Source organism: Amphiura filiformis, chromosome 6 (genome assembly GCF_039555335.1).
Source record: "Amphiura filiformis chromosome 6, Afil_fr2py, whole genome shotgun sequence".
Taxonomy (NCBI): Eukaryota; Metazoa; Echinodermata; class Ophiuroidea; order Amphilepidida; family Amphiuridae; genus Amphiura; species Amphiura filiformis.
Window position 1 is genome coordinate 27880745 of NC_092633.1, and position 25267 is coordinate 27906011.

The 25267-nt window shown below is 36.8% G+C and overlaps 1 protein-coding gene across 5 annotated transcripts in view; it reads right to left on the reverse strand.

Moving 5' to 3' along the window:
• LOC140155216 (sodium/potassium/calcium exchanger 4-like) overlaps positions 1-11909 on the reverse strand; it is a 35780-nt gene extending 23871 nt beyond the window's left edge. The window contains exons 1-2 of one of the 5 annotated variants that reach the window (XM_072177962.1): positions 11521-11909; positions 1394-1600 (exon numbers count right to left, since the gene is read on the reverse strand). In XM_072177962.1, coding sequence (XP_072034063.1) covers positions 1394-1598 — 205 coding nt within the window. In that variant the 5' untranslated portion in view covers positions 1599-1600; positions 11521-11909. Of the gene's footprint in view, positions 1-1393; positions 1601-4321; positions 5026-11520 lie in introns of those variants that run through there. The other 4 variants (XM_072177965.1, XM_072177961.1, XM_072177960.1 and 1 more) reach the window with 4 other exon arrangements.
• Between the last annotated feature and the right edge of the window lie 13358 nt (positions 11910-25267).

A 25267-nucleotide genomic window follows, 5' to 3' on the forward strand; every position in this document is an offset into this window, starting at 1 on the left:
TCATCATTGTCATCATCAACATCAAATTTGATTAATCGATGGGCGAAAATGTCTATACATCGATTATGACTTATAATGAATGCTATGGATGATTGAAACTAAAGACGTGGTCGATTGGGCATGTCCCACTGACCTAAATAGTATAACCATCGATAATCCATGGAAGATTCAACAGTGCGTTTTCTCCAAACCGCAGAAAAGTCATGAATTTTATAGACTTAGAAGTCAATAAGTCAATTTGAAGTATAATCGGGAATATAATGCCAGTAGAGATGTAATGAAAATACTACAGTTCATATTATGACTCTTCCTCATGAAAAGCAAACTGATTTTTTAAAATCCGAACTGATAATATACTTATTATAATCATATAATGGCATTCTGAATCTGAATACTACTGATTCCAAGTAAAACAGCATTGTCTGAAGGAAATTAACCTTTTGATTCTCCTAGAAATAGACACCGATTTGGTCCCAAAATATAGCTGAATATTGCACTCATTAATTTTGATCAAGACAAAAAGCACTAAATTAATAAGATAACCTGAATAATATATCATTTAGTGTAATATTCCAAGGAAAACAGCATTGTCTGAAGGAAACCTCCACAGAAATATTGCACTCATTGCAAAATATTAATTAGATATCTAAGACCCGTTTTTTTTTATTTTGACCAATTTTGAGAAATTTGCAGCAAAAATGGTTGAAATTTAGACGAAAATCAGACTTTTTAAGGATTTTTTTTGAAAATTTATCATTTTTAAACCATTTTTGTTGCAAATTTCTCAAAGTTGGTCAAAATTACCAAAAATTAAAAACGGGTCCTAAAAAACTTTCTTAGTTTTTATACCAACCGCTCCCGTTCACTCATTACCCGCTAGTAGGCCTAATATTCAATGTTCTGTTCACCTTCTTAGCTCTCGTATCCTTCCCATAATTTTATGTATTTGAAACCATGTTGAAACAAATCTTGCTGCTCTAGTCTAGGCCTAGCCTAGCTCATCCAACTGCCCCCCCCCCTACCCCGTGAATTTAGATGCACTTCCGAAAAAAAGCAAATAGTCAGTAATAGCTCACCAAGAAATTCGCCCCGGTTGCAGAAGATCTGTATACGCGCCTGATTTTATACATGTAATATGCCTTGTAAACATAAACATTGTCATTAGCGCCACAGAAAGGTTTTGTTAATTTTATTAAGTATTTTGTAAACAGCTAGCTAGATTTGAAATTGAATTACCAAAAAAAATCAAGAAAAGGCAAACAATATAATAGGCCTAACGGCAAGCAAATGATAATAAAGAACATAACTTATAGACTCGTACTATAAGTCCAAACACTTGTGCCACTTATTCTCCTTTGCTCGTTGTAGCCCCATTATGACTTTATGTACTCACCATTTAAATCATCTGCTTGAAATGCAGCTTGTCCCTTACTGGCTAAAAATGTGGTTGAGATGAAAAAAATCCCCAGAATGATAGAGAAACGGATAAACCATCTTGCACTTGGTCGCCGGCGACATTTCGGAAAATCGGCATCGGCGGTCTGCCTGATGGCATGACCAGACCGCCGCTGATTCTCGCACGATGGCGAAAATCGCATTACTGTAACAAACAAAACAAAATTAAGAATTTAATATATCATTACCTTCAACAAGATAAATTAGATCATAAGGTTCAGTGAACATAAAAACAAAAATCATTTCAAATGCGATTATTATAATACTCCCACCTCGTCGGATGAAGCGTGTGTAATGGACATCATGGCATTTGAACAATAAATGAGTGTCACACAAAATAAGAACTTCGTTTCTCGGAAACAAATCCCGGAATACAATTTCACCAATGATGATAATTTAATATTTCAGCCATAACATTGTACAAACCTGTAATTTAGTGCCCTCTGCTCATTGCATGTCGTTTTCTCGTATTAAAATGAAAAAAAGGCCAGCTAAAAGCCAGCAAATATTATATCTTCGGAAGCCGGAAATCATTCAAATTTCCAGCAACGTGTTACATTTCCATAACGACGCGCCATAGAATCACAACATGGATGCGCAAGACGCAATCAAAATAAAGCGCGAGTCCGCGCGTGAAACAAAACGCGTAAATACGCAAACGCATAATAGGGTATAGTTGATTAGGCACAAATTATGATATCAAATCAAATAAATGATTAATATAATACTTTTTTTTATTTAAATAACGTCACGAAGTGCAACAATTATTGCTGCGGGACATGCCGGATTAAATATTGCGTTATGTTGTTGTTACAAATTCAAAACATTTCAATCTTGCGATGTATCTTAATTCTTCCATTTCTTCTGCATGTTATTAAAAAGTCATAGAAACCCACAGAATGCATTGTTAGAATGCATTTTTTCATCTATATAAATAATTATTTAATATTTGCGTATATTACATTTAATCATTTCTGAGCTTTCTGAAAGATTTTTTATTTTTCAATATTAAGGATTACCCTTGACATTTTATCCTCTAATACTCCACTCGCTGCAAATCATCTCACGGGAGACAACAAATATATGTCGGTGAGCACCGCGAGGTTTAAGATTGCCTATACATTTCATTTCAGTTCAAATAAGAATATTATGATGTAACACACCTAATATAAAAAAAGTTAAAAATTGATCTTTGGAAACACGATCTTTGATCTATTCAAAAAAAAATTGTTTGCTTGCCATCCTACAGACCAACCCAAAATTGGCCAAAAATCATGTAGGGTCGGCCTTTTTAAAAACAATTATAGTTTTTAGTTATAATTTTAATGTTTTTTTATCACCTTTACTGTGTCTAAATTTCATTTCAAAGCTAAATTTGGCCAACATCGTTACTGTAAACTCATTAACATTTCGTCAGCCTGCTACGCTAATTGCCTAAGTCATTTTTTTGTAATTTTGAGAACAAAGAACAAATTGTGGTTCAAGCATGAACCAATTACGTAATCAGACTAATTATTTCGGATTATTCCCTTTCATTTGTATCATTATCATTTGTTATTGTGCAAAGATTGGTGAATAAATATGTTTAAATGCATGTTTTAACCATATTTTCTAGTTTGTTCTCAGGCTGACGATTATAACTGTCCATTCCTGCATCAATGTTTCCAATATAAAACTTGGCGTCTTATGTTATGCCTAGTATGCAGTCGTTCTAATTGAATCCATTACTATGGTGTATCTTGCGTATTGAGGTCTGAAGTAGGACCCATATAATATCTTTCTGAATCCATATTTATTTTGAGCTACATAGCTTTCAGAAAAGGAAAATATGGGGTTTTTACCATGACAAGAAACATGCTAATTTTGTTGATGTACCACCCTGTATATTTCTTACCCACCCTGTATTATGATGTTATACTTTGTTGATTTGGCATCCTTGTAATATAAGCTTTCCAGAAATATATATAGGCCTACTTATAATGGTCTAAAATGTATTCATTAAAAGTTGTGTTGAAGAGAATCTAAATTGGTGATATTTTTCTCATTTTACATTATGTTACACAAAAGATGACCAATTCATGATAATTGACATGCGACCTTATCTAAATGTTATCTTTTTTGGTATTGATTGTTTTACAAAGTCACTAAATAACACTTGTTCAAATTGTTTATTCTTGTCTTCTTTACCAATGCAGTCTATCATAAGAAATATTAAAATACCCCTGTTTGGAAAACAAGAATAATTCCACTCTAACAACATCCCCCTCCTATTATACCATTTCCTAACAATTATATAGTAACCGAAATGGTAACCTCAGCTTCTCTTCCATACCACGCAGCGCGATTTTACACCTCTCCCACTACAATAGATGTTTCGCATTTTCTAATCTTTCTTTGCTTACTATGCTATAAATGTTACAATAATTGTTTTAAAGAAGACAATTTTATCAAAACGGTTACATTTCAGCACATCACCATGATCACATCAAAGCTCCCATTGGGCACTCCCGTCCTTTTTAAAGGATTTTTTTAAAATTATGGTTAGACTTTGGTTTGGTTTAGGAGTCAGCGTCAGGATTACCCACCTCTGGCTCTGAGACTCTTAAATCTTCCGGGGTAGGCCTAATCTTTAATTAAATGTATGAGCTCTTATGTATTTAATAATATATACAGTAAAATTATACGCTGTAATAAACTAACATTCGTTCTTTGAAGATAGGCCTATACAACAACGTAAATCATGTAGGCAGGTCAGTTTAATAGTGATACATTTACATTTACACTTAGCCTTTTATCATGTCAGACATTGCATGTAGGGTCAACATGATTTTGTTCCAGATATTAAGGTTTCTTAATTAAATCTTACCATGTTTTTTGACCTGTTGGTTACATATATTATTATTACACAAGCCCGTAGAAAAGGTATGATACATAGTAGGTCTACACACCGTGTCTCAACTAACAACAATGTTCTGTCGTATGAATTCCACAAAATATCCAAGTAAAAAAACACATTTCGATGGTGTTGCTGTCAGTGTCATGTATGTAGGCCTATACATTACACAAGAATATAAGTAGCCCTACATGTAAGGTCCCGTCGCCAAGCCGTATTTTATGCTCATGATAATCCAGAGAATTAATCCATCTTCTGATTAGCAATGTCGTGGCTTGTTGTTTAATACTACATTACTACCGGATTTACATGTACACTGGTTTTTCGGTAGTGAACTACTCTCGCTATATTCCTTGTGCACCATGCACCGCGGGTTATCACTTGCAAAGGCGACCCGAATCGACCCAGCTGATGTTTTAATACACCCTCATCTAGCCCGCAATATATCCCAGTCTTTGGACGACAATTTCATCGACTTCTGAACACAATTCTCCATCACTTTGAAACACCACAAAGATCCCAGATTCGAAGTAGATGATGTTAGACACGGTGTAAAAAGACGTAGATCAGTGCAGTTATTATCATGCATGGAGTCCTTAGTTACGGATCAATTTTGAACAAGTAAAGCGTCTTTGACGAGTTCACTAATTGTTTATGTGTGTCAATGCATGTGTAAGCACTAGAGGAGCTTGTGTAGTCTCCTCCGGCGACTTTATCCTCCTCAACTACTTGAGTTCCAATCGATTTCCCGTCCTCGATAAACGCCTCTTCGATGTTTACAAGAGGTTAAGAAGGTGGTCACGTGATGAATGTTAAAAAGAAATATATGACGACTTGGATGGATGTAGTGTCTTCAATCTTATGAATCTTCAAGATATAGTTAGCGGGAATTTTGGAGAAAATCTACGAGATGATCTAAGGGTTTGTGCAAAAATAATATGAGCCCCCAGGTAAAATTTCCAAACAGCGAGCAATTGGCCTCCTATTGTCGTTACTCGTTCTGCCAAAAAGCTCCAAAACTTGCTTGCCCCTCTCCCCGGCCCTCGACCTCAGAGCGCAACCCCCCCCTAATCGTAAATAATTTTCAAAAGTGGTGACATGTGTTCGTGGCAATTTTAGAATATCATCCATGTCGTTTTCTTTAAACATGAATCATAATTTGTTTTAAAATATATTAACTATAAGATGTTTGGTTAACAATCATGAGGTATTTTGGTCCAAAATTTTAAGAATTTTTATCTCACGAACTGTGGCTATAAATTATATGAGGTTACATGATACTAACATAATTTTTAATTTAAAAAAAATATCCATAACCCACTTGTATCACCATGATGGTACAATAGCGACAATGACATTCTTAATTATTCTTTTTGCTACACCAGTATTTCTTGGGTAGGCACTGTTGTCTGTTGCCAACTTTTTCATGGTACATTTTTATTTTTGGAGACATATTTTCACTCTGAAAACACCTGCGACACCGGGCTGCGACACTCTATGGATCGAATCATACCATTAACACTTAAGTTACTTAACCCATTTTCCTTTGGCTTCTGCAAACGCGATACTTCAGTATCATGTGAAAGTCAATTTATCTATAAGAATGTATTTATCTTTAAGAATGTATTCTAATTTATATTGCATAATATCAATAAGCACTTGGGTTGCATTAAAATGATTGGTTTTATGTTTATTGAATATATAGAACCTTACGACCTGTTAGTGTTCCTGTACATGTATGTTTGAAATAGCTAGGTGGATCTATTTTGACCTTTCAGTGTTTTCCATAATCACTGGAAACTAGCAGTGGCGACTAGCCAGGACTTTTTCAGACCGGGGGGGGCGGGAAGAGGGGCAAGGCAAATTTCCAGCGGGCAAACGTTGACGGAAATCATGAAAATGGTAAAAAATGGGCTAAAAAATACAAAAGAGGGTTCCACGGGGGGGGGTCATTTTGATATATACACGTACTCAGAGGTACTGCAAGTCTGCAACCGGTATACTCTCTACAATTACTTTACTCAGTGTGGGGAGTAAAGCGTGTTGAGTAATAAGTTGAGCAAAGATTTAGTCTAAAAAGTGCAAAACACGAATTTTCCGTTTAAATTCAGGATAGAACCTTTTTTGTGCACCTTAAGTACTGATAAAGTTCTATAAAGAACCTTTAAAAGTTCTATAAAGAACCCGAAGGACTAAAATAGGCTTAAGGACTTTCTAATTAATTAATTCAGGGACTCATCACAAAGTTACTTTAGAAAAGTGAAAAAAAAAAACCTTTTTGGATTCTACAAAGAACCCATGGAAAACCAGTGAGGTTCTTTGTAAACATAAAAAGTTCTTCACCCAAGAAAAATGGTTCTTTCTAGAACCTTATAATGCTTGAAGAACTTTTAAGGAACCATTCAGAAAATAGTTCTAAGTAGAGCAGAAGATAATGTTCTTTGGCCAAAAAAATTATTCTTTAGAACCAAAAAGGTTTTTCACTTTTTTTAAAACTTTGTTAAAGAAAGTTCCTAGGGCTATTTACATTTTTAAGGTTCTTTATAGAACTTTTCAAAGTTGTTTAGAAATTAAACATTACTTAAGGGGTACTACACCTGTAGTAAATTTTGTGACTATTTTTGCATTTTCTCAAAAAATAATAACACACTGGTAACAAAAGTTATGTATATTATTGGGGCAAGGAATCCAATTACTACACTGAAATTTCAGTGACTCAAGACAAGCAGTTCAGTATATATGATAGGAAATGAGGTACACTGCGGGGTACACTGCCCAGTGGTACCTTATTTCTTATCATAAATAACGAACCGCTTGACTTGGGTCACTGAAATTCCAGTGTAGTAATTGGATTCCTTGCCCCTATAATATGCATAACGTTTGTTACCACTGTGTTATTAGTTTTTGAGAAAAATGCAAAAATAGTCACAAATTTATCGAGGGGTGTAGTACCCCCTTAAGATGCTGTGTACGAGACTACTAAGTTTGATCTTGATGATAATGAATAATGATGATGATGATGATGATGATGATGATAACGGCGACGATGCTGGTGATTATGGCGGTGAGGATGAGTGATGATGATAAATGATGATGATAATAACGGCGACCATGGTGATAATGGCGACGATTGGTGGTGATTATGGTGGTGATGGTGGTGAGGATGATGATGTAGTTCAGTTTCCACGCGGGTTTCCACGTCGATACATAGCCTCGGTTCGAGGCTTCTGGGGCTCCGGGATGGGGTTTTTTTTTTTTGTTTCTTTGTTTTTCTTTTTTTTCTAAATCGAGAAGCAAAAAAAAAAAAAAAAAAAAAAAAAAAACACCATCCCAGAGCCCAGAAGCCTCGAACCGAGACTATATAGTCGATACACCTGAGTACACAAATTTGTCCAAGCACAGTGAGTCTAGCAATTTCTTCTATATAGTCGTTGTTTACACTACACGGTTAAGTGCATAGCATCATAATAGCTGTGTGAGCTTCAGCTGGTGATTAGTGAAAAAACGGCATCTGTGAGTTGGTTTGTCAATAGCGGATAGTTTCCTTCATCCAATCACAAAAGTTCTTATTCTGTCGGTCGGACATCCGGGCTATCTCTAGTCTCGGGCCCAAACTGCATGTGGCTCACGGTTTGTTGTGAACGACAGAAACCGGCTGTGAAGGAGGCTACATAGCGATGTTGCTGGAGTGGCATTCAATTTCAGAAAAAACGACACTCGACCATGGAATTTAATTTTAAGTTTGTCAGTATATAAACAGTAAATCAAGTAAGTTTCTTTCACTCTGAAGACTTAGAAACGGTTGTTTGATTCCACTGACTATTTGCGATCGAAATTTACATAACACCAATGACAGAAATCATCAACAAAAATCGAATTAGGGACTTGTTTTCACTCGAACATCATCAACCGGAAGTGACGTGACACGGACCGACAGAATATGGAACGAAAGCTAACACTTCCTGCTAAAACCCTTTTTTTCATGACACAATTCAATGTTTATAGCAAGGCGAATGTTGTCGGGAATGTTGTAAATCTGTAGAACGGCATTCGTCTCAATTTCATCCATAGAATCACGTTTTGCCAAACTCTGCAAATGCTTGCAACCAGCACTGATTCAATTATATCGTTATTAACTGATTATATCTGGCCTTCGGAATTATTTAATTAGAAGACAGTAGACAAATTAAAACATGAAGACAAGAAATCGTTTATTGACGTACGTTTTTGAGGCCAAACGTTGACCAACTTCACGTGGCATACCGGATCTGTATACAGGGATCACAGAAAGCTAGTATATAGTAGGGCGGATCTAACCCCCTCCTCGTGGCGTGCGCAATTTTTCAAAAGTCTGGGGGTGGCACGAGTATTCCCTGACTGTTCTAAAATTTTCAGCTCACTTCGCTCACCATAATAACTTTTTTTGTTGACAAAAGTGTGGGCCAGTTGCGCACACCAACGCCGCACAGAGGGAGAGAGATAGTGAGAGAGGAGGGTATGGGGAGATTGGGGGGGCTTTATTGATAGAAAACCAATTCAGAAATTTATATTTTGACCCCTATAGCGGGCCACCAGAATTAAAATGGCTATCATTAAAGCCATAATGTACGATTTCAGCGAAATTTTAATTTTCATATTCTTTATTCAAAATGTTGAAATAATATTTAATAATAACTGCCGGGAAGGGTTGCTGACCATTTTTAAAAAGCTGAAATAACAAGGTAAAGTGAAAGAAATCCCACTGGTTATTTTGGTCATTCAACATGCAGTTCTATGGGAAGACATAAAGTCATTATAAACTCTGTTGACTTATACAAAGACAAACATTTTGGCCGATTCCTTTTAGGTGCAAGTTGGGACATGTACAAATTTTATGAAAAAACATCAGGTTTGAAAAAATTAACAAATTTTTAAGATCGTAGGCCTACATTATGGCTTTAAAATCCCATTCAGTGATCCCAGCGCAAGTGTAAAAAAATTTAAAATGTTTATAATTGTTTGAAATGAAAGACATTGAAATATTTAATTTATTATTTTGAAATGAAAAATGTTGCAAAAAACGAAGAAAACAACAATGTTGACGAAATTGAAGCCCCATTTAAAATGATACATGTAGCTAAATTATATACTGCCAGTATAAATTACAGATTCATGTAAATGCCTTATTTTGTCTTAATTACCCGGCTTTTGGCTGAACCACAAGCTGAACCACTTAGCTCATATAAAGGTACCAAAATCTGAATTTTGATGATTTTTACGATCGTCCGGAGGAGCAAATCATTGAATGGGCCTTTAAAACATATGCGGATCATCTGATAAAATCGAGTGGATTTTTTGGAGGCCACTGGAACACTAATTACTTTCTGGAAAAAAGTATGTTTTCTCATTGTTGACGATTTTTGCACCATATTATGATTGGCTTTGCTGAAAATTAAAGATATACCTTTCACTCTATAGCTCTCTATGCAACAATTCACATTTCACCTTGAAATTCAAGTACCCGCGCACGTTTTCTCCTTAGTCAATGTCTATGACAATGTCAACTTACCACGCACTGGAACCACGTAGTGCAACTGCTTTTGCAATAATGTTATTGTGTTGTGTATGAAATAATTACCACTGATTGGAGTGGTTTAAAGGGTAGATGAAAATTAACTTGATATAACCATGGAAATAGTAGATAAGACTATTTCCATGCTAAAACAGACACTGAGTGGGAACAGGTGATTGACTATAATTTGCAATATTTTCAAATAATTGACATTGGGTCGGTTTAAAAGGGCATTTCGTGATCCACAGCCTCGTCCCCACACTTTTCTTTAAAAAAAAGTTTAGATTTTTATACCACTGGAAACCTCTGGCTACATAATATTTGTGTACCAAAAATTTCTTGCAGATTAATTCATTTAGCAAAAATATCGTCATATTTGAATTTCGTTCTGGTATACCAGAAAATCTGGTGCCCCCTCAAAAATGAAAGAAAAGGTGCCCCTGTGACAAAAAATGAAAGAGAAAATCTGGAAGGCAACGGAAAAAAGGGGGGTTGGGAAAGGAGCCCCTTTTTTTCACCAAAATTCACCCCGATCATGGGCCAAAATTTGTAAAATATCAAATTTTTGAGCGCTACGCGCGCATATTGTCACAATGAAGTCCTTTTCATCCAGATCATGGGCGAAAATAGTGTAATATATACAAACATTTTGCGCGCTACTCGCGCATGTCATCCCAATACACTGATAAATAAATAAATAAATAAATAAATAAATAAATAAATAAATAAATAAATAAATAAATAAATAAATAAATAAATAAATAAATAAATAAATAAATAAATAAATAAATAAATAAATAAATAAATAAATAAATAAATAAATAAATAAATAATAAATAAATCAATCAATCCTGGCTAAGCGCCTGGCCTCAGCAAGATGGCGGATCGATGTGTTTTTTGTTTGGGTTTTTTGTAAGCATTTACATTGTAAGTTATTAGAAGCACGTTGGCTTAGGCCCATCCGCGCCGCCATTTTACCGAAGGGAATGGTCTTGGTAAATTTTGACCGTTTCTACTTGAGCACAGATCTGGAAATAAAAGATTTTCCATTTCATACATTCTTCGTCAAGAATAATTAATTGAATAAATAAATAAATAAATAAAATAATAGTAATAAAACTTGAAATCAACAGCATGTGCTAGGATTTTTTAAGTGTGTTAGTTATGATGTGGTGATGGTGTTCTTGACGAATCGAATCGAGTTTGTTACAATATTCTGAGAAATACTCCTTAATTGGTGTCTCACAGCCTCAATTCTAGACAATAATTATTATGCTGGATGAAGACCATCATATACTGACATATTATATAAAAGATTAATACAATGATCACGAATGCGGATTGAGTAACTTCGTAATTATTAACATCAATTGCTTTGTTTTGTGATTAATATTTTAAAGCATGTATTTTCTAGCGCTTTTCTAATATTGTGACCTTTTTGTGCTAAGTTTTATGTCATAGGGCTTTCACTGTGGTTAAGTGTTAACAATAGCGCTTTCAGACACGACACCCTTAAAACTGTTAATGTAAAGTGATGACAGTGTAAATTTACATTGTCACCATTCAAAGTACTCAAAGTAATAGTAGAAAATAATCAAATAGTAACTATATATATTCTCACCTGAATTATTTGCTTAAGATATTCCCTAGATGTTCTCAAAATGATGCCAATCCGCTTAGCATATAGCGGTATTATATATTCGATAATAGTCGATCGAAAGATAAATCGCGCCGGTATCCAATATGTGTTTTATCTTAATCCTTCGCAACGAGACGGAAAGCAAACTTCATGATGAAAACCATGCCGTGATGTTAAAATACTGGAATTGTGGGAACAATATTATTCCAATTAGATCAGTAAATATGAATTATTCCAATTGTGTATCCAATACCACTCTCATTTTAGGGTTTTCATGTCATAATTGGTGTTAATCCAGCAAAAGTACCATTTTAGTGAAGTTACATCATGGTTGCATCCCCATCCGCCAAATATTGACTGGGTTCATAATTGATTTTGATGAGAATGGTAGCTAACTAACTGGCCGGCTACACATGATGATGGGACTGTTGTATGTATTTACACGGTTGTCTCAGAGATGTCAGAAGGTAAATAAAAAGACTAATCAATAAGACTATTCAAGGTTGTTCCTTGGGGCAAAATACAATACTTAAAATAATCGACTGCAACATGCTCGCTAAATTGATTCAGCAATGATTTTACTTTTGCGTTCTGTCACTATATTAAATGTCATTACGACGATGATGATGGTGATGTCTGACGATGATAAAATGACTATGGTGATATGAGGGTGAAAACCCAGACGACGAAGATGATTAAGATGATGATGATAATGACGATGATGATGATGATGATGATGATGATGATGATGATGATGATGATGATGATGATGATGATAATGATAATGATAATGATAATGATAATGATAATGACAATTAAGAGGATAATGATAATGATGACGACGACGACAATGACGACGACGACTATGACGATGACAATGACAATAAGCGTCGCAGGAGTGCTTATCTCAAATTTCACCCCGAGATTTACATTCAGTTAGAAACCAAATCTGGCTGACCTTTAAAGAGCCTCGACGCGACGTCGCGGGGATTTGCCGTTGACAGACGTAGCGGCTAATTTTCCGCAAGTGACGCCTTCAGCGGCTAATTTGCCTTAGCGTCTTCAACTGTAGAAAACGCCAAGGAGAACAAAGCCATGAACAAACTCTGGCTGACCACATGTGTTCCAATATCTGTGGGCTGAATAGCCTCGACGCGGCGTCGCGGGCAATTTGCCGATGCGAGGCCTCAAGTGACTCAGTCCGCAGCGGCTAATTTGAGCTAATTTGCCTCAGCGTCTTCAACTGTAGAAAACGTCGAGGAGACCAAAGCCATGAACAAACTGCTGACCACATGTGTTCCAATATCTGTGGGCTGAATAGCCTCGACGCGGCGTCGCGGGCAATTTGCCGAGTGCGACAGACCGTACCTCAAGTGACTCAGTCCGCAGCGGCTAATTTGAGCTAATTTGCCTTAGCGTCTTCAACTGTAGAAAACGCCAAGGAGAACAAAGCCATGAACAAACTCTGGCTGACCACATGTGTTCCAATATCTGTGGGCTGAATAGCCTCGACGCTGCGCGCGGGCAATTTGCCGTTGCGACAGACATACCTCAAGTGAGTCCGCCGCGGCTAATTTGCTTCAGCGTCTTCAAATGCAGAAAACGTTGAGGAGAACAAAGCCATGAACAAACTCTGGCTGACATTTATAGCCTCGACGCGGTGTCGCGGGCAATTTGCCGTTGCGACAGACATATTTACCGCAAGTGACTTCCGTAGCGGCTAATTTGCCTCAGCGTCTTCAATTGCAGAAACGCAGAGGAGAACAAAGCCATGAACATGATGAACAAACTGAGCTGAGTAGGCCTAATCACTTCAACGAAAGCCGCTGCGGCAAGACCTGAAAACGCGATCGACCTCTGGCATTGTACGCACGGTTTCCCTTATTATAGCTCGGCATTGAACCGTCGTTGATCGAACAAGTTACTATTCGATTATCTACAACATTCCCCCCAAAATGGACCCTATATATATGTGGCCCCTTATTTTCTTCTATAGTTCTCTCTCACTCTGAAGATTGGCACCAATATTTTAATAACGTCTTTATCATGTTTATATCACACGGAGCGGAGCGGAAACTGCGGCTATTCGCGCGTGACGCATGGCACCTTTCAAATTATGAGACCGTAAAATCGCTCAATTTATATTGAAGAAGTGCTGCACTTTCCACAAAATACTCGTTTTCTCATCTTACAAGTATCATACACTTGAAAATTTTAGACAAGTGAACAAAACACAATTTTCTCCTAACGTAATTTTAACTTGATCAAAATGATATTAATGAATTATCCATATTCCGTTTACATTGGGCCGTAATCGACTTTCAAAGCTGTATTTTCAATCGAGTTTTGGAATTAAATCAAATACTGGAACTTACTTTACGCAACTTTGCGACGTTGCGTCTGGACTTTTCTGACCCGCTGGGCCCTGGTCACGTGATAGACGGATAGGTATCGTCCCATCGTCCTGAATTATGAGCGCAGATTGATTCGTTTGGTGGGTGTTTACACTACATTCGATTCCAAATTCACATTCAGGAAAATCGAATTCGTTTGTTACGGCATGTAAACACGAATTCAACAACGTGTTCGTTTACATTAATAGCGAAAAGTCGTAATTAATGACGACTTATTCGAATTCACTTCAAATGAATGATGATACATGTCATCGTTGGAATTACGACTTTTGAATTGCAATTAATTGCGTCTGGCATGTTTACACTTATGAGATACGAGATACGAATAAAGTCGATTATGACTTTAGTGAAATCGATTACGATTGCCCCATGTAAACGGGGTATTTAATAAATTGTCGATTTATACAGCCAGAACTAAAAACTATGGCAAAAAGGCTATACAGTAACACCGAACCTTGCTTACGTGATATTGATTTATCATTTGGGAAGAGTTTGCCGTTTCATAAACGTGCAAAATTTCTCAGATGTATATTCGAAGAAATTCTGGTGGCTGAATTTCTGCTCATCTCACCATTGATTGAACCGAGACCAAACAAGTTATGTACTGCTTTGAAAAAAATATCGAAGTATGTAGGGAACACTCTTGTCTAACGTTTTAGATTTATTAGACACTAGACTGTCATTATGCTATTTATGTTGTCAATATAACTCATGCTATTGGATTCAAGAATAACCAAAACACGACGAGAAAAAACTACCTAACATTCTGTTTGGGCCATTATTTTGCGTTCTTCGCTCTTCAGTGACCAATGTGAAGGTCAAGCTGTGAAGCATATTACGTGTTTTTTAATTAACATGATTAATGACAACTTATTCGAATTCACTTGAAATGAATGATGATGCAAGTCATCATTGGAATTACGACTTTTGAATTGTTATTAATTACGACTGTACCTGTTTACACCCGGGGTTTACACTTATGATACAAATTAAGTCGATTTTGACTTTAGTGAGATCGATTACGCGTACAATTGCCCAAATTTTATGTAAAAGGGGTATTAGTAAATTGTCAATTTTTACAGCCAGAACTAAAACTGTGGCAAAAAATGCTATACAATAACACCGAACCTTGCTTATGTGATATCATTTAGGAAGATTGCACCTGTACCATAAACGTGCAACATTTCTCAGATGTATATTCGAAGAAATTTACATTATTCTCACACGCAATTTCACTTCTGGTGGCTGAATTTCTGCTCATCTCACCATGGATTGAACCGAGACCAAACAAGTTATGTATACTGCTTTGAAAAAAATATCGAAGTATGTAGGGAACACTCTTGTCTAACGTTTTAGATTTATTAGACACTTACATTAAAATTAATGTCATTAATTATGATGTTATTGATATAACTCATGCTATTGGATTCAAGAGTAGGCCTAACCAAAACACGACGAGAAAAAAAAGAGACCTAACATTCTGTTTGGTCAAATACTTTGCATTCTTCGCTCCTCTTAAAGCCATATTATAACATTTTCAAACAAAATAGATTTGATTAGTCACTCTCTTTCTAGGTTTCATTTTCCACCAGAAGTCAAAACCTACATTGAAAATCTGTATGCCAGACTCCAAGGTAGAGTTGTTACTCAGGATTGGGAGTCGACAAATTTTAGTTTTCACAAAGGAGTTTTTCAAGGTGACCCTCTGTCTCCAATAATTTTCTTGGCGGTGTTCAATCCCATTTTGGAAAAACTTCAAGAATATGAAGGTTTTGGTTATACAATTAATGGTACAAAGTATATTACCACCCCGTTTGCAGATGACTTCAATTTGATAACTACCAATAAGAAAACTCACCAAAGAATTCTCAATGAAATTTCATCATGGACTCAATCAATGAACCTTAAATTGAAACCAGTCAAATGCAAATCATTGTCTATCGTAAGTGGCAAACCAACATCTATTGTATATAACTTGTCTGGTAACGATGTTCATTCCATTGAAAATGAGCCTCATAAATTTCTTGGTTCCCATCTTTGTTTTTCAGGAGAGCAAGAAGAAGTGTTTGATAATGTCAGGGACCACCTTGTTACCCGGCTTGATAGAATTGACAACCTTCTTGTCAGGGGAGAGTATAAGCTTCAGGTGTATAAAAACTACCTTCTACCTGCATGCCGGTTTTTGCTCACTGTTCATGACATTACTAAAACAAACCTTCTTGCCCTCGACGCCATAGTTCATAGATACTTGAAAAAATGGATTGGGTTGCCCAGATCAGCAACACCAGGTATTCTCCATATTCCCCATTTAACTGATATAAAATCTATCCGTCAAGTGTACCTTGAAGCTCATTCTGCTGCCTATATGTCATCAAGGCTCAAAGGTGATGAAAAGGTTATTAATGCATTAGATTCCAAGCTTGCTAGAGAATCTGAATGGTCCAGGAAGTTTTCTGTCACTTGCTATGCTGAGAGTAAGTTTGAGGTATGTAATGAAAGTACTGGCATGTCATCTCACAAAAAGAAAAAAGATGTCTTAATCAAGTCTATCAAAGATGAGATCAATGAAACCTGGATCAACCAACTTAAAGATCTTGTTGTCCAGGGTGACATGTTGCGCGTTTCCATCCTTGAAAAGGCAGATCATATTTGGAAGTCTTTCATTTTTAATATGCCAAATATATGCCATAAGGTGTCATGAAATTCATGGTCAACTCTTTTCTGGACACCCTCCCAACAAAAAATAACCTCAGCCGTTGGGGCAAAAAATTGTCCACAAACTGTAATTTATGTTTTAAAAAGAAACTCTTCACCATGTTTTAAACCACTGCCAGATTATGCTCGAACAAGGCAGGTATACTTGGCGCCATGACTCTGTCCTTCGTATCATCCATAACACTCTTCAGGAAATAGCTGCCCCATCATGGACCTTCTATTGTGACCTAGCTGGTACAACCAAAGTTGCGGGGACCACTATCCCTCCTGATATTTTGGCAACTCAACAGAGACCAGACCTGGTCCTCGTCAACCGCGACTCAAAAAGATCATTGTCTTCGAGCTAACTATTCCGTTCGAACAAAACATCAGAAATTCTCACGACCGCAAGGTAAACAAATACTCAAGTTTGATCATGGATCTTCAGGGACAGAGTTATGACGCCAAGTTATTTTGTATTGAAATTGGCAGCAGAGGCCTCATTACTGACGACAATAAGTGCAATATTCAAAACATTTTCACCTCTGTTTCATTGGGTAATAAACCCCACAAAATACTGTGCAAGAAATTTCAAGCCAACCTCAGTAAACGTGCAATACTGGCTTCATATGCAATCTTTTACTCCAAATATGACCAGGACTGGTCAATCTCGTAGGTGCTTTTGTAATCTGTACATATCTTGAAATGTTTATTGTTTTTAATATATTTTGTTTACTGTCTTTCATCCATTTTACTCCTGCAGAGATATGGCAACTGAATTCTTTCTGATGCCATACTCTTGTCTGGATTTGTATGTCTACTTTTCGATCTGTTTTGATGTAATTGTATAATAAAGATTGAAATGAATAAATAAATAAGCATTTCTTTGCCTTAAAATGTTAGATTTTACTGTCAGATATATCCCCTTTTATTTTTAAGCCGAACAACTACGCCAAAGCAAAGAAAATTGGAATTTACTACCAGCGCACATGTCGCCAATACGTAGCACTCGTTCGGTCATGTTGTGGTACGACCCTTTTAGAGAATAAATGATAGGATTTTGTCTTTTGCCTATCAATATCGTGTCATAATGGATGGGCTGGCCAATATTTTGAGTAGTGGATGCCGGCGCAGCCGGTATCCACTACGATAAAAATATTGGCCAGCCCATCCATTATGACACGATATTGATAGGCAAAAGACAAAATCCTATCATATATTCTCATTCTTATTCAGTTTTAATGTAATTTTTGCGAGAAAAACTGCCTTTTTTCAGAAAAAAATAAAGTTACTTTTGTGAGGACATCCCGTTGTTTTAAATGAACGAAACCATCACGAACATCTAAGCCGCCGAATCGCGTTCTTAGTTCTCGCACGTGTATTACGCGAACGCATTATCGCGCGATCATTGAGGAGCAACAAGCGTGCCGCCGTTGCGTGGCGGCGCGCGCCCTGACTAATATCACTATCAACTATTTAGAGAATAAACGATAGGAATTTTATTTTGCCTATCCTCTACCGTGTGATAGACGACAGGCAGGTCCAATATTTTGAGTAGTGGATGCCGGCGCAGCCGGTATCCACTACGATAAAAATATTGGACCTGCCTGTCGTCTATCATAGGTAGAGGATAGGCAAAATAAAAATTCCTATCGTTTATTCTCATTCTTAGTCAGTTAAATATTATTTTAATAACTGTAAACAATTTTTTAAAGCAAAAACTAAGTTACCGTCATAAAAACTCCCCTCATTATAAAATGAACGAAACTTGTTTACAACTTCACGTATTCTGTTGCGCGTACTGCTAGCGCGTCGCGTATTCCGCACTAGTCTACGCATTACAGCGCAATACATACGCGCACCTCTACAAGCGTGTAAGGCATTATCAAGACGCATGATGACGTGGGGTCGTCTACGGCCTGATAAACAGCACCCGAAATCTTGCGATTGTCCAATCAAAAATGTGTCTACGAACTAGACCACTCCCACTGACTAAGAATGTGAGATATTATACACCTGAAAACCAATCAAATTACGTGAATTCTTTACAAGACGCACCCATTGAATAAGAATGTTGTGTATATCACCGCGCACGCCGTGTACGTACTGTGTGTTATGAACATCGTGTATGCGTTCGACTAATAATTCCATCGTAATAATAAAGCGCCGAATCCGGCGTTTTATTCAAAATCTCGGATTTTGACAAAACTACAGCACCGTATGCACAAAAAAGTTAGACCTGGTCTAACTGGAATTTAGTTCCATCAGGAATGGTCCTTTACTGTTATTTCCTTCCTAGAGTAGCTAGCAAATTCTAAAGATTTGAATGCAATGTTCAAAAATAATACAAATTCTTATTCAATGGGTGCGTCTTGTAAAGAATTCACGTAATTTGATTGGTTTTCGGGTGTATAATATCTCACAATAGTTGATAGTGATATTTGTCAGGGCGCGCACCGCCACGCAACGGCGGCACGCTTGTTGCTCCTCAATGATCGCGCGATAATGCGTTCGCGTAATACACGTGCGACCACTAAGAACGCGATTCGGCGGCTTAGATGTTCGTGATGGTTTCGTTCATTTAAAACAACGGGGATGTCCTCACAAAAGTAACTTTATTTTTTTCTGAAAAAAGGCAGTTTTTCCTCGCAAAAATTACATTAAAACTGAATAAGAATGAGAATAAATGATAGGTTTTTGTCTTTTGCCTATCCAATATCGTGTCATAATGGATAGGCTGGCCAATATTTTATCGTAGTGGATACCGGCTGCGCCGGCATCCACTACTCAAAATATTGGCCAGCCCATCCATTATGACACGATAGGCAAAAGACAAAATCCTATCATTTATTCTCTAAATAACTAAAGCAAATTTCAAAGAAAACATCCTTTTTCCTGGGACTAAATTCAACTTAGACCAGGTCTAACTTTAGACCCGGTCTAACTTTTTTGTGCATACGGTAGAGTCTTGATATTTGCAGGGTATATTGGTTTAATAAAGTACAATTTAATCGTGTAAAAAAAGGAATTTTAAAAATTCAGTGAGGGCGTCTTCCTCAGCAAATGTTATAATATGGCTTTAAGGGTATACGATGTATTGTTGGTTGAAGCAGCCAGAAAATCTTTTTTTCTAAATCAATATACTGAAAAATAACACTTGTTGATGTTTTGCAAAAGTTCATTCTATAAATCACTACACATCATATACTTTGAAAGTTGCTTGATTTACTGTTATTAATGAGTTATGTACGTTTTACAAAAGTGTAATTGTTTCATCACTCTTTACAACACTCAAGAACCACAGGATCTAGAAAAATATATGTGATATTTGAATTCTTCCATACACACTCCGATATGATCAATGCAATTTTTGCTAGCTCACTAGGGCCTACCATTCGCAAGATGCTGTGAACTACCAGATCGCAACAGTTTAAAATAGTTTCTAACCTTAAGCATGATGATTGTCTGACATTGTAAAACAATACTGAAGCAATTCAGGGGTAGAACTCTCTTGAGTTTATCTTGAATATCGAACTCTGTTTTTGATGCATGCCTGTTCTGGGACAACGACCTATGTGTGATATTGAACACGTAGATATTGATTGAAATCAATAGTGATTATGAATTATTTGTGAGATTGGCCGGTCTATAAACAATAAAAGAAAGGAGCATTTGTCATTATTGTCATACAGACGAATAGATGATAAATGCGCAACGGATCCCTATGTGAATATGGAATGAGGCCGAGGAAGGGGAGATGGCGGATATCGATATTGTCATGACGATAATCAATATTTTCATTTATGCAGTCGTGCATTTAGATCGAAGGGGGAAGGGTCGATGTTAAAGACTCAAATGTGGGGGTGTATCCCAAATTGCCATCTTGCACCATTTTTACAGGTCTGTAATTCCCCGTTAAAATGGTACGTTCATGACTATGGCACGCTTTGACGGTGGTGCCACATGCAAATACACTAGAAAGTGCTGGGGAGCGTTCAATCTTTAAAAACATACAAAAATTCCGGGGAAATTTTCCGCGTGGAGCCCAAATGTTTACCTTCGATTTTTAGACCGATAGCCCAGTAGTTGAGAAAAATAAGGGGTTAACCAATCACTAATTATTGCACTGAACAGAATCCAGTTAATCACCATTCATTTCAGAAAAACTATAGTAAATATTCAAAAATCTCCGAAAATTCGAAGTGGAACAGTGACTAATTTGCATAAATCCAAGTTTTGACCAACTTTGACATTTCACCCATTGCATAAGCGGCCATTATGAATGTATGCAAATTAGGCACTATTCCACTATTGGATTTTCCGGAAGGCTCTTCAAACTCCTGAGTCACCATGGTCACGCCTTGAGTGCAACTACGACAGAAATGCTTACATCTCTACTCAAGAAAAGCTCTTCGGGAAATAAAGCTGCACGTTTTTCATCATGTTCTTCACTAAAAACAATGAAAAAAAAATTACTGTTCATGAAGACGAGAACAGCCCAACAGTCCCTTAAAACTGCTAGAACTTCCCCATATTGTGCAAACCAATATTGATAGAACGCGGAGAAGCAATATATTACGTAACACATTGTTTCTTTGTGCCGATTTGATTTGCCGACAAGCCATTCATCGAGCATGTCGAGAGGTACCTTTTGTGTAGGACAAAAGGGTTCCGTTATTAAATCGGTAACTGACCTGACAGCGTATTAACGCTTTACCAGGCATGCTACTGTCAATAAGTGATCAAAAGAATGTGAAAGCGCCCACCTTTTGTTCTCATACAGCCCACGGGTGTGATTGAGTCTTCACCAGCATACACAAGCACACTTTATCGTCGATGTAAGTCTACAGTTATTTACCGTCCACCTTAATTTAGGTGCCTCATTTAAATAAATTCAATAGTTGCTATCGATTGCATACAAGCTGCCCCCTGAAAAAAAAACACTGGGAAGAAGAGCAAAAAATAGGCAAAAAATTAAGCTCGCACATAAATAGTACCACTTATGTTCAGAAATTGGAAAATCTAAATCTTGCCCCCCACCCTCCCCGGAAGGTCAGGTCTGGTTACGCCACTGCTCCGATGCCTTGACTTATATTTTAAAATCCTTCAACATTGCATTAAACAAGGAAGAAGCTCGCGGTATCTGCCTTGACATTAGTAGAGCATTTGACTGTGTCTGGCATCCTGGCCAAACTATATGCACTTGGCTTTACTGGAACGCTAGTTTAGTTAACCGAATACCCGAGTAATGTCCCAGAAAGTTTGGCTCTTGCGAAATTAAATTTACTAGCGAAATTGAAAAAGTTGTTATACAGTAAACTTTGCGTTTTTTAGGTAAAAAAAGTCTTATGCTGTGATGCCATCTGAATTACTAAAACATGCAGTACTTTGTTGGCAACTCAAAAATAGATGTGCCCGGGCACGCAATGTTTAATGTTCGTTACGAACGAACTGAAGGACAAGAGCCATTGCTTGAGATGGCTTCGTCGCTACAAATACAAATAAATGTACTACATGAGCTTACATGTACGCACCACTTTTATTTGTCTTAAGAGCTCTGGTATGAACGTTTCGACGACAGTGTTTTTTGTCGGACATGAGAGCACATCATACCTATCAAATTGAATTCTCAATACGAGGAAATGTCTTTCTGATATCAAAGTAATTTTGGTTTTTTGAAATTCGTGATATACAAATTTTATGACAAATTATTCAAATTTGATAATTTTTGATATTTAAGTCCTCGAAGTATGTACTTAAAGTGTATGCAGCTGGGATGAAAAGCCGACGATCAATTGAAAATTTATGGATATGGATCCCCCCCCCAAAAAAAACACAAATAAAAATTAGGTCTTTTGAGGGAAAATTACCATGCGCCGCTCGGACTCCCCAAACCATCATAGTTTCACGTGGCGCATAGTGTTCCCTTTCAATGGGCAAGTTCCTAATTTTTTTTTTAATGCCTAAGCTGTATTTACGAGATCATATTATATTTGTTTGGCCTTAACTTCGCATCAAGTAATTTCAAGAGTAACATAATTCGGGTACCGGGTGAGAGTACAAAATGGCACGGACATCGTATGTAACGGTTAAGTAGCATTCTTTAATAGTGACATTATTTCATCACGCTCATTGGAGGTTTTTTAATCCACACTAATTCTGCATGATCTATTACGTATACGCGTATCGCACTTTCTCAATTTGGACGACACCGTGACCTGTATAATTATGGTGAATTAAAATCCATTTAAAATTACCGAAATTAAGATATTAAATTAGTTCTTGGGAATCAATTTGGTCAAGGTTGCATTTTGCTTAAAGCCACAACATTTTCATAAGAAAAAGAACTGTTTTTCCCTGAGACGAATATACCTAAAGGTATATTCGTCTCAGGTTTTTCCCCACAAAATGTCACATGTCAGTTAGATTTCACTGTCAGATCATGGAAGTCCATGGTCATATATCACTCAGATGATTATGTCCTCTTTTAATTTAGGCCCAAACAGATGAGGCAATACAAAGAATAAATACCAGCGCATCAGAGGCTTGTCTTTTGAGGCGAGTGAGAATGATCACTCGCCTAAAATTAATCTGAGGAGAGCTTTTTATCACTCGCCTACATTTGGTGTAATAATAATACAAGTGATTAAAATCACTCGCCTACAGCTCACCTGACAAGTTTTGAGGAGAGTGGTTTGTCACTCGCCAGTAATTTTCAAAAGACCAGGCCTGGCGCATATGTCGCCAATGCAAGCCACTCCATCGAACATGACTCAGTCAGTTCTTTAGATATGTTATGACCATAAATTTAATATTATATACCACATACATAGATTCTTGTTTGATTGGTTAAAATGACTCGTGATGACATAAGACCTTGTCCTGCAGACGACCCAATCCGGGACCTTATAAGCAGATCAAAGTGTTATTTCTTACACTTACCATGGAAACAACAAACCTTATCATTACCATGCTTACAACATGAAATCACGTCATGCCTTCAACATCAACAATACATTCCGATTAAACAATGAACGTCTCTTGCAATTATTTGTATTATTCTGCATTTTTTACAAGCAGAACAAAAAGCTTAAATGACATCAAGTAAGATCTCCAGATAACATACATGCAACGCCTTCCACATCATCAATACATCTTCTGATTAAACATGAGATTATCTTGTGTTATTCTGCATTAAGCAGAACTAAAAGTTTAAACCATATTGTCAAAAACAGGATAGTAAGATCAAGTAAGATCTCCAGATAATATAAAGTAAGCACTTTCTGTATGCACGGTCAATACGAGGGGGTATCAAAAAGTTTTAGAAATCGCCCAGAAGTGAAAGAGCTATATCAATGAAATTTTGTCAGTGCAATCACTGGTCCTTATGTACACTATGGTGCAAAAATGGTCTCATAAGTATGTTTACTTTTGTTACAGGTGACGCTAGATGCTAATAACCTGCTGCCCCAGTTACTGCGCATAAACTGCAAGATTGAGAAAATTGAGGCAAGCAGCGTTATTAAGATCCTGCATTTGAAGGGTTGCAGTGCCTAGAAAATCGATGATGAAATGAAAGTTATTTTCGGTGGTGATTGTGATATTGTCCCTGTTGCTTTTTGGAAAATGAATTTTTATTTCATCACAGATTTTTTGGGCACTGTAACCCTTAAAATGGAACTTAATCATGTTACATGCCTCAATTTTCTCCATTTTGCTGGTTATGCGGTTACATAGGCAGGTACTGACATCTAGCGCCTGTAAAAAAAGTAAACATTCTTATGAGACCATTTTTGCATCATAGTGTACATAAGGACCAGTGATTGCACTGACAAAATTTCATTGATATAGCTCTTTCACTTCTGGGCGATTTCTAAAACTTTTTGATACCCCCTCGTACAAATGTATCCAACCTCGTCTCCCTGCAGACTCACACTTGACAATACGTGTCTAGCATTATAGAGGTCCTGGCTTTAACCACCTCAATATTTAACAACTGATTGCTCTTTAAACTCATACAGGTAAGTTCACCTCAAATTTACAAATGATTTTGCAAAGTTAGTACAAATTTTGCAAATGGTGTCACACTTGAGAGTGTGGGGGGGGGGGGCTTATTTTATGAATATTATGTGCAAGTGATACTGGAATCAGTTTGTGTGTTGATTAGAAACAGACCTGAAACAGGGTCTTTATAAAAAGAGGAAAAAAGCTGAAAATGCTCAAAAAACGCTGAAAGCAGTGTAAAATCGGGGTAAAATGGCTCAAATTGGGCTGGAAATAAAAGAAAACACACAAATTTCAGGAATAAAAAAAGAGAAAATCAACTGAAAAGAGGAAAAGTTTCAAGTCTGTAGAAAATCTCTCTCACTCTTACTTCACCATCAGTGACAAATTGCATTTTGCTGTAAATAATTCAGTGTTTTGTTGCCATCATTATCAACCATATTCTTGCCATTTTTTGTTATCAACATCTACGAAGAACAAGGCGGTTCTCGAACGACAAGTCTCGCCTTCTTACGACTGCCTGCCTGCTTTCGCGATTAGTTTTGGTAATGGAAGTAAAATAATAGGAACTGTGGTCCCAAGTAGATTGTCTGAAGCTATGGGTGAACAGAACACCT